This window comes from Triticum aestivum, chromosome 6A (genome assembly GCF_018294505.1).
Source record: "Triticum aestivum cultivar Chinese Spring chromosome 6A, IWGSC CS RefSeq v2.1, whole genome shotgun sequence".
Taxonomy (NCBI): domain Eukaryota; kingdom Viridiplantae; phylum Streptophyta; class Magnoliopsida; order Poales; family Poaceae; genus Triticum; species Triticum aestivum.
The window spans coordinates 104,308,930-104,318,500 of NC_057809.1; the positions used below are offsets into that span (position 1 = coordinate 104,308,930).

At 48.1% G+C, this 9,571-nt stretch overlaps 1 protein-coding gene and 1 non-coding gene across 2 annotated transcripts; one reads left to right on the top strand and one right to left on the bottom strand.

The window, feature by feature from the left end:
- Positions 1-431: 431 nt before the first annotated feature.
- On the top strand, positions 432-1,872 carry LOC123130397 (pathogenesis-related thaumatin-like protein 3.5). Its single transcript, XM_044550300.1, has 3 exons — positions 432-620; positions 717-1,386; positions 1,483-1,872. The coding sequence occupies exons 1-3, from the start codon at positions 560-562 to the stop codon at positions 1,601-1,603; spliced, it is 852 nt and encodes a 283-aa protein (XP_044406235.1). The 5' UTR covers positions 432-559; the 3' UTR covers positions 1,604-1,872.
- Positions 1,873-1,943: 71 nt separating this feature from the next.
- Positions 1,944-2,140, bottom strand: LOC123132910 (U2 spliceosomal RNA). Its single transcript, XR_006465130.1, has one exon. It is a non-coding gene; the product is annotated as a U2 spliceosomal RNA (small nuclear RNA).
- Positions 2,141-9,571: the final 7,431 nt, after the last annotated feature.

Here is a 9,571-nt window from a genome sequence, read left to right on the forward strand (position 1 = left end):
TGAGAGTCACTTTCTATTCTTTGATGATGCCCATTAATAATAGCTTGCATTGGGGAGAAAAAATTATCATAGATACCTCAAATTACCTTTTGTCATGAGGCATTTGTATCCATATGCCATGATTGTATATGGCCTAAAGGAGACCTGGGAACCGAAGAAAGGAATGAGCCCTGCTCAGTGATGACAGCGCCACTTTTCTCAATCTCAAGCTAAAAGTTTCTGAAGATTTTCACCCAAGACCAGAGGAAGATAGGCACCTGCTAGCTAGCTCGCCCGCTAGGCCCTCCATGGATCCCTATCCCCGCCGGCGAAGCAACCCAGCGAGGGTGCCGTGCCCGTCCTCCGCCACCTCCATCTTCCTCCCCCCTCACGTATTCGTGTTCCTTTCTTCCTCCCCTACCGTACTTCCCCTCCGTTCTTTATTTCTTCAAAACTGGCCGGCATCGCTGGAGGCGCCCCGCCGGTCGACGCTTCCCGCCATATTTATACCCCCCCGCGCGCAAAACGGCCATACCCGTACGAGCTTCGAAGTCCTCTTCTCGTTTCGCTTGGAGTCGCCATGGGTTCCCCGTCCAGAGCCGCCCTGGTGCTCGCGCTGCCTCTCCTTTGCCTCCTGTCAGGTACGCATTTCACGTCTGGTTCCATCGATCGGCGCTCACTGTCGAGCTTGCTTCGTGCCGGAATTTTGAGACGTACGTTTGCGTCCACGCATGCAGGGGCGACGATGCGTGCGGAGGCGGCCAGGATGTTCACGATCATCAACAAGTGCGAGACGACGGTGTGGCCGGCGGTGACGCCGGGGGACAGCTTCGGCGGGGGCGGGTTCGAGCTCAAGACGGGGCAGTCGGCCGTCTTCACGGCGCCGCCGGCGTGGTCGGGCCGCATCTGGGGCCGCACGGACTGCGCCTTCGACCAGGCCGGCACCGGCAAGTGCGGCACGGGCGCCTGCGGCGCGGCCCTCAAGTGCGGCGCGTCGGGCGACCCGCCGGCGAGCCTGGCCGAGTTCACGCTCGCCACCACGGACTTCTACGACGTGAGCCTCGTGGACGGCTTCAACCTGCCCATCACGGTGACCCCCGTGAGCGGGCGCGGCAACTGCTCCGTGGCCGGCTGCGACGGCGACCTCCGGGACACCTGCCCCGCCGAGCTCTCCGTGAAGGGCTCCAACGGGAAGACGGCGGCGTGCCGGAGCGCCTGCGACGTGTTCAACACCGACCAGTACTGCTGCCGCGGCAAGTTCGGGGGGCCGTCCACCTGCCCGCCCACGCCATACTCCAAGAAGTTCAAGGAGGCCTGCCCGTCGGCGTACAGCTACGCCTACGACGATCCCAGCAGCCTCTTCCAGTGCTCCGGCGCCGACTACGTCATCACCTTCTGCGCAAACAGGTGACGCCATTAATAAAATTCCTGTGATCTTTACACTTTTGGATTGCGAGCTTCCATTTTTGGGTACCAATGCGTAGATTCTTGTGTTTCTACCAGGAAGCAATCGGTGTGCACGCACCACAACAACAAGCTCGAGTGCGATGCCTCAAGCCGACACCTGCCGATCATGTCCGCCATGATGCTGCTGGTGCTGCTCGTCAGCTTTGTGGCACTGTAGTTTCCCATGTGATTCAGGAGAACAGAATTTAAGGTGGAGGATCTCGGTATTTCTTTGGAGTTTGGAGAGGGGACGTTAGCGATCTTCTTTTTTTTACCTGTGTTTTCGATCGTCTGTCCGGGTGTGAATGGAGGCGTGGCCACCGCATGCAGTGAACATGGTTCGTGTGAACTTTGGACCGCCTCTTGCCAAATGTAAATAGTGCGCAAATGTAAGTGTGCCTTGCTCACTCAAAATGTTCTTCCATGGAAATAAACAGTTTGATCACACAAGGCGGCCACTGATTTGTTTTTGTTTCGAGAAATTTGGCTAGGTAAGAAAATCCTTTGATTTGATTTGGTTGGAGTGCGCCAGGCCTAGGCAATAGTGCAACACCTAGGCGACACGTGAGAGCCCCTGCAGCAAGCTACTATGGTGGGCCCTCCCTCATAAAAAATAAATTTAATATCGTTGTGGGCGTGTAGCCCACATATCAGATATTAAACTGATAAGAACATATACTACACTTGATCTTAGCCAAAAGGCCGAGAAAGGTATGCTTTGAAACGTTGCCCTGAGTCTCCTTTTATTGCTTCCTCGACCGGCTATGACACTTGTACAGGCGAGGTGGGACTAAACGTAAATCAGAGTTGAGAGTGTGCAGTATGCTTTGGCAGCCTTTTTTTTGAGTCTAAACACACTCGCTTTATTGATCAATAATGTTCATGGGGATACAATTCAGGTCTGGGGGGGGGGGGGGGGGGGGTTAAGAGCCACACATGGCGCCCCGGGTCCAAACCAAAAGTGTGCTTAGCAAGGCTATAGGCCTCTTGATTCGATACTCTGCCTTCAAAGATGAAGACACAACTATGAAATTGAGTAGCAGTCACTCTAATCTCCTTCACAATGCTCGCATTCATTCCTCCAATGCCAAGGTTTATGTCCTGAACAGCGTTTTTGCAGTCAGAAGCAATCTCCACATGAGTTAATGAGAGGTCCAAAGCCAGAGCCATTGCTTCTCGACACGCCAGAGTCTCTAAAGTTGTTGGATCGGCGATCCCAACACTCCTGATGGCTGATGATCCCATGTACATCCCGCTCCCGTCTCTGCATATAGCGATGTAGGACAACCCCTCATCGTTTGCTTTGTTGACCGCACCATCGACCCTTATTTTTGCAAAACCATCAGGAGGCCGGATCCATCTTATCCGGTTTCTGGGAACAGCTACCGGGCGGGTCGTCTCCTTTGGTTTACAATCAGCCAGCTCTCTGAGGTATTTAGTGACAAACATATGTGTGACCATTGGACTCTGGAAAATATTTTCATGGAGTGCTTGCCGTCTCGCAAACCAGATGGCCCAGAGTGTGACCAAAACCTGAGTGAACACCTCAGAGGGGAGAGCCTCAATTAGAGCAAAAATCCACCTCTTGGCATCCGGTTCCGTGGTCTCATTCAAGACTTGGAACGTCTCCATAGGTTGAAGCGCCCAAACGGCCCTGGCAGCATTGCAGTAGAGCAGCGAGTGCTGCCATGAGTCAGTGGCTCCGCAGATACCACAAGTGTCCACCATTGACATGTTCCGATGATGGAGGAGATCGGCTATAGGGATGGACTGTTGTGCCAATCGCCATAGATAGATTTTAACCTTCGAGGGGACTGCAATCTTCCAGAGCTGTGTCCATTGTTTCTGCTCAGCCTCCGAGTTGGATGTATCTGCTCTACCTTCCAACCATGCTTCACGGCTGTGTTTCGTAGTGACCAGCATTCTGTACGCCGAGTGAACAGAGAAAATCCCGTTCTTCTCATGTATCCATGACCAAAATCCCTCTATATGTCTCGTGCACAACGGTATGGAGAGGATGGTCATATCATCAACTGGTAAGAACACTTCCTGGATAGTAGCCCGATCCCAGCTAGCATCCGATATGATCAACTCCCCTACTAGATGTGGGGGGTTTGGGATTCTGCTTGTGATCGGGCGCATGTTGTGAGGTCGAGGGAGCCAATTGTGTTGCCAAATTTGTGTCATTTGGCCATCACCAATGCGGTGAACCAGGCCCTGTGTCATGGTGTCATGCCCTTCGAGGATAGCTCTCCACACCTGCGAGGGTGCCGATCCAAGTACAGCATGCAAAAAGTCACTCGAAGGGAAGTATTTGGCTCGTAGGATTCGTGCACTGAGAGAAGTAGAGTCTGTCAGAATTCTCCAAGCTTGCCTGGCAAGTAAGGCTAGGTTGAAGAGCTCAATGTCGCGAAAACTTAGTCCTCCGCAAGCCTTGGTCTGGTCATGGTGCTCCAAGACACCCAGCTAGGCTTTCTTTTTCCTTCCTTACATGCCCACCAAAACTTGCAAATCAATGAGTTTAGGTGCTCGCACAGGCCACGAGTAAGCTTGAAACAAGACATGGAGAACACTGGAACTACATCCGAGGGCAATCCCAGGTACCGCTCTGATAAGGATTCATTGGTGATGTTCAAGGCGCCCTTCACCTCCTGCTTCAAATTGTTAGGACACCCTTTGCTAAAAAAACATTAAGGATTTAGACAAGTTCACACGTTGCCCCGACGCCATGCAGTAGCGATCAAGCAAGGATGACAACTCATTTGCTGCATCAACATTGGCCTTAACAAATAGCAGGCTATCATCTGCAAAAAGCAAGTGGCTTACCGGCGGAGCCGTCGGAGCTACTTGTATTCCTTTGAGGTGCAATGATTCATGTGTAGTTTTTAAGAGGCACGAAAGGCCCTCCGCTGCTATCAAGAACAAATATGGAGAAATGGGGTCCCCCTGACGGATCCCTCTTGAAGGCATGAATTCCTAAAGCTTTGTACCATTAGAAAGGATAGAAAATTTTACAGAGCTCACCATTCTCATGACCAGAGATACCCAAGTTGGTGCAAACCCCAGCTTGAGCATTATAGCCTCCAGATATTCCCACTCGACTCTGTCATAAGCTTTCATCATGTCAAGCTTAACTGTGCAGAATCTATTCCTTTGAGCTTTGTTTCTCTTCATGAAATGCAAACATTCATAAGCAGTAATAATATTATCTGTTATCAGCCTTCCCGGGACAAAGGCTGACTGCTCCTCGGATATGATTTCTGGCAAAATAACTTTGAGCCTGTTGGACAGAACCTTGGAGGCGATCTTGTAAAGGACGTTACAGCGGCTAATTGGCCTGAATTGAGTAAGCTGGGTTGGGTCCTTTACCTTAGGTATGAGGACAAGTATGGTTTCATTAATCACCTCCGGGCTTCCTCACCCCGTAATATGCGCAACACCACATCCGTTACTTCGGCACCACACAGAGCCCAATGCCTTTGGAAAAAGTGTGCAGGGTATCCATCAGGGCCTAGAGCTTTAGTGGGGTACATTTGGAATAATGCAGTTTTCACGTCCTCGGTCGTGTACGGTGCTAGCAGACCCTCATTCATCTCTAGAGTCACCTTGGACGGGACCGACTGAAGTACTTCTTCAAGCCCCAATGTGTCTTCCGTCGTAAACAGACTCTTGTAAAAGGAGTTCGTCAGGATCACCATCTCAGAGGGATCGTGCGTCGTTGAGCCATCTTCCCTCGTCAGATTTTTGATTTGGTTCTTCTGGCGTCTCATGCTTGCTCTGCGCTGGAAGTACTTGGTGTTTTTGTCCCCGTCCATGAGCCAGTCAACTCTCGACCTCTATCGGTGTAAAATTTCCACCATGTGATACAACTCCACAAGCTTCTCTAAAATTTTGACCTCTGCATGTGATGGCGCCACTCCATGGGGGTCATTCTGCAAATTTTCCAATTCTCTTCGCAACTTTTTGATTTCCTTAGTGACTTGTCCTATCGTCGCCCCAATCCACTGTGTCAAGGAGACCGACAAGTTCTGCAGTTTCTTATTTAAATCAGCGACCGTACCAGCACCCGGCTCTCCTGTCCACAAATGATCAAGAGCCTCCTTGTACTCTGCATGCTCTTCCCAATACAACTCATACCTGAATATTTTCTTCTTATTTTGCATGGTGATCCGTGAAGGAAATATGCCCTAGAGGCAATAATAAAGTTATTATTAATTTCCTTATATCATGATAAATGTTTATTATTCATGCTAGAATTGTATTAACCGGAAACTTAGTACATGTGTGAATACATAGACAAACTAAGTGTCACTACTATGCCTCTACTTGACTAGCTCGTTGAATCAAAGATGGTTAAGTTTCCTAGCCATAGACATAAGTTGTCATTTGATTAACGGGATCACATCATTAGAGAATGATGTGATTGACTGGATCCATCCGTTAGCTTAGCACGATGATCGTTTTAGTTTACTGCTATTGCTTTTTTCATGACTTATACATGTTCCTATGACTATGAGATTATGCAACTCCCGAATACCGGAGGAACACTTTGTGTGCTACCAAACGTCACAACGTAACTGGGTGATAATAAAGGTGCTCTATAGGTGTCTCCGATGGTGTTCGTGGTGTTGGCATAGATCAAGTATAGGATTTGTCACTCCGATTGTCGGAGAGGTATCTCTGGGCCCTCTCAGTAATGCACATCACTATAAGTTGAAGGAAATATGCCCTGGAGGCAATAATAAAGTTATTATTTATTTCCTTATATCATGATAAATGTTTATTATTCATGCTAGAATTGTATTAACCGGAAACATGATACATGTGTGAGTACATACACAAACAGAGTGTCACTAGTATGCCTCTACTTGACTAGCTCGTTGATCAAAGATGGTTATGTTTCCTAGCCATAGACAAAGAGTTGTCATTTGATTAACGGGATCACATCATTAGGAGAATGATGTGATTGACTTGACCCATTTTGTTAGCTTAGCACTTGATCATTTAGTTTGTTGCTATTGCTTTCTTCATGACTTATACATGTTCCTGTGACTATGAGATTATGCAACTCCCGTTTATCGGAGGAACACTTTGTGTGCTACCAAACGTCACAACATAACTGGGTGATTATAAATGTGCTCTATAGGTGTCTCCAAAGGTACTTGTTGGGTTGGCATATTTCAAGATTAGGATTTGTCACTCCGATTGTCGGAGAGGTATCTCTGGGCGCACTCGATAATACACATCACTTAAGCCTTGCAAGCATTGCAACTAATGAGTTAGTTGCGGGATGATGTATTACAGAACGAGTAAAGAGACTTGCCGGTAACGAGATTGAACTAGGTATTGAGATACCGACGATCGAATCTCGGGCAAGTAACATACCGATGACAAAGGGAACAACGTATGTTGTTATGCGGTTTGACCGATAAAGATCTTTGTAGAATATGTAGGAGCCAATCTGAGCATCCAGGTTCCGCTATTGGTTATTGACCGGAGACGTGTCTCAGTCATGTCTACATAGTTCTCGAACCCGTAGGGTCCGCACGCTTAAAGTTCGATGACGGTTATATTATGAGTTTATGTGTTTTGATGTACCGAAGGTAGTTTGGAGTCCCGGATGTGATCACGGACATGACGAGGAGTCTCGAAATGGTTGAGACATAAAGATTGATATATTGGACGACTATATTCGGACACTGGAATGGTTTCGGGGGTTATCAGATATATACCGGGGTACCGGGGGGTTACCAGAATCCCCCTCAGAGGTTATTGGGCCTCATGGGCCCAATTGGTCGAAGAGGAGAGGCGGCCAAGGGGCAGCCGCGCGCCCCTCCCCTCCCAAGTCCGAATTGGACAAGGAAGGGGGGTGGCGCCCCCTTTCCTTTCTTCCTCTTTCTCCTTCCCTCTCCTCTCCTACTCCAACATGGAAGGGGGGAGTCCTACTCCTGATGGGAGTAGGACTCCTCATGGGGCGTGCCAAGGGTGGCTGGCCCCTCCTCCTCCTCCACTCCTTTATATACGGGAAGGGAGGCACCCCGTAGAGACACAACAATTGATCCCTTGGATCTCGTAGCCGTGTGCGGTGCCCCCCTCTACCATAATCCACCTCGGTCATATCGTAGCAGTGCTTAGGCGAAGCCCTGCGTCGGTAGAACATCATCATCGTCACCACGCCGTCATGCTGACGGAACTCTCCCTCAAAGCTTGGCTGGATCGGAGTTCGAGGGACGTCATCGAGTTGAACGTGTGCAGAACTCGGAGGTGTCGTGTGTTCGGTATTTGATCGGTCGGATCGTGAAGACGTACGACTACATCAACCACGTTGTGCTAACGCTTCTGCTTTCGGTCTACGAGGGTACGTGGACACACTCTTCCCTCTCGTTGCTATGCATCACCATGATCTTGCGTGTGCTTAGGAATTTTTTTGAAATTACTACGTTCCCCAACAGTGGTATCAGAGCCAGGTTTTATGCGTTGATGTTATATGCATGAGTAGATCACAAGTGAGTTGTGGGAGATACAAGTCATACTGCTTACCAGCATGTCATACTTTGGTTCGGTGGTATTGTTGGATGAAGCGGCCCGGACCGGCATTACGGTACGCTTACGCGAGACTGGTTCTACCGACATTCTTTGCACACAGGTGGCTGGCGGGTGTCAGTTTCTCCAACTTTAGTTGAACCGAGTGTGGCTACGCCCGGTCGTTGAGAAGGTTAAAACAACACTAACTTGACGAACTATATATCATTGTGGTTTTGATTCGTAGGTAAGAATAGTTCTTGCTCAGCCCGTAGCAGCCACGTAAAACTTGCAACAACAAAGTAGAGGACGTCTAACTTGTTTTTGCAGGGCATGTTGTGATGTGATATGGTCAAGACATGATGCTATATTTTATTGTATGAGATGATCATGTTTTCTAACCGAGTTATCGGCAACTGGCAGGAGCCATATGGCTGTCGCTTTATTGTATGCAATGCAATCACCCTGTAATTGCTTTACTTTATCACTAAGCGGTAGCGATACTCGTAGAAGCAATAGTTGGCGAGATGACAACGATGCTACGATGGAGATCAAGGTGTCGCACCGGTGACGATGGTGATCATGACGGTGCTTCGGAGATGGAGATCACAAGCACAAGATGATGATGGGCATATCATATCACTTATATTGATTGCATGTGATGCTTATCTTTTATGCATCTTATTTTGCTTTGATTGACGGTAGCATTATAAGATGATCTCTCACTAAATTTCAAGATAAAAGTGTTCTCCCTGAGTATGCACCGTTGCCAAAGTTCGTCGTGCCCAGACACCACGTGATGATCGGGTGTGATAAGCTCTACGTCCATCTACAACGGGTGCAAGCCAGTTTTGCACACGCAGAATACTCAGGTTAAACTTCACGAGCCTATCATATGCAGATATGGCCTCGGAACACTGAGACCGAAAGGTCGAGCGTGAATCATATAGTAGATATGATCAACATAGTGATGTTCACCATTGAAAACTACTCCATTTCACGTGATGATCGGTTATGGTTTAGTTGATTTGGATCACGTGATCACTTAGATGATTAGAGGGATGTCTATCTAAGTGGGAGTTCTTAAGTAATATGATTAATTGAACTTAAATTTATCATGAACTTAGTACCTGATAGTATTTTGCATGTCTATGTTTGTTGTAGATAGATGGCTCGTGTTGTTGTTCCGTTGAATTTTAATGCATCCCTTGAGAAAGCAAAGTTGAAAGATGATGGTAGCAATTACACGGACTGGGTTCGTAACTTGAGGATTATCCTCATTGCTACATAGAAGAATTACGTCCTCGAAGCACCGCTAAGTGCCAAACCTGCTTTAGGAGCAACACCAGATGTTATGAACACCTGGCAGAGCAAAGTTGATGACTACTTGATAGTTCAGTGTGCCATGCTTTAGGCTTAGAACCGGGACTTCAACGACGTTCTGAATTTCATGGACCATATGAGATGTTCCAGGAGTTGAAGTTAATATTTCAAGCAAATGCCCAGATTGAGAGATATGAAGTCTCCAATAAGCTCTATAGCTGCAAGATGGAGGAGAATAGTTCTGTCAGTGAGCATATACTCAAAATGTCTGGGTATCATAAGCACTTGACTCAACTAGGAG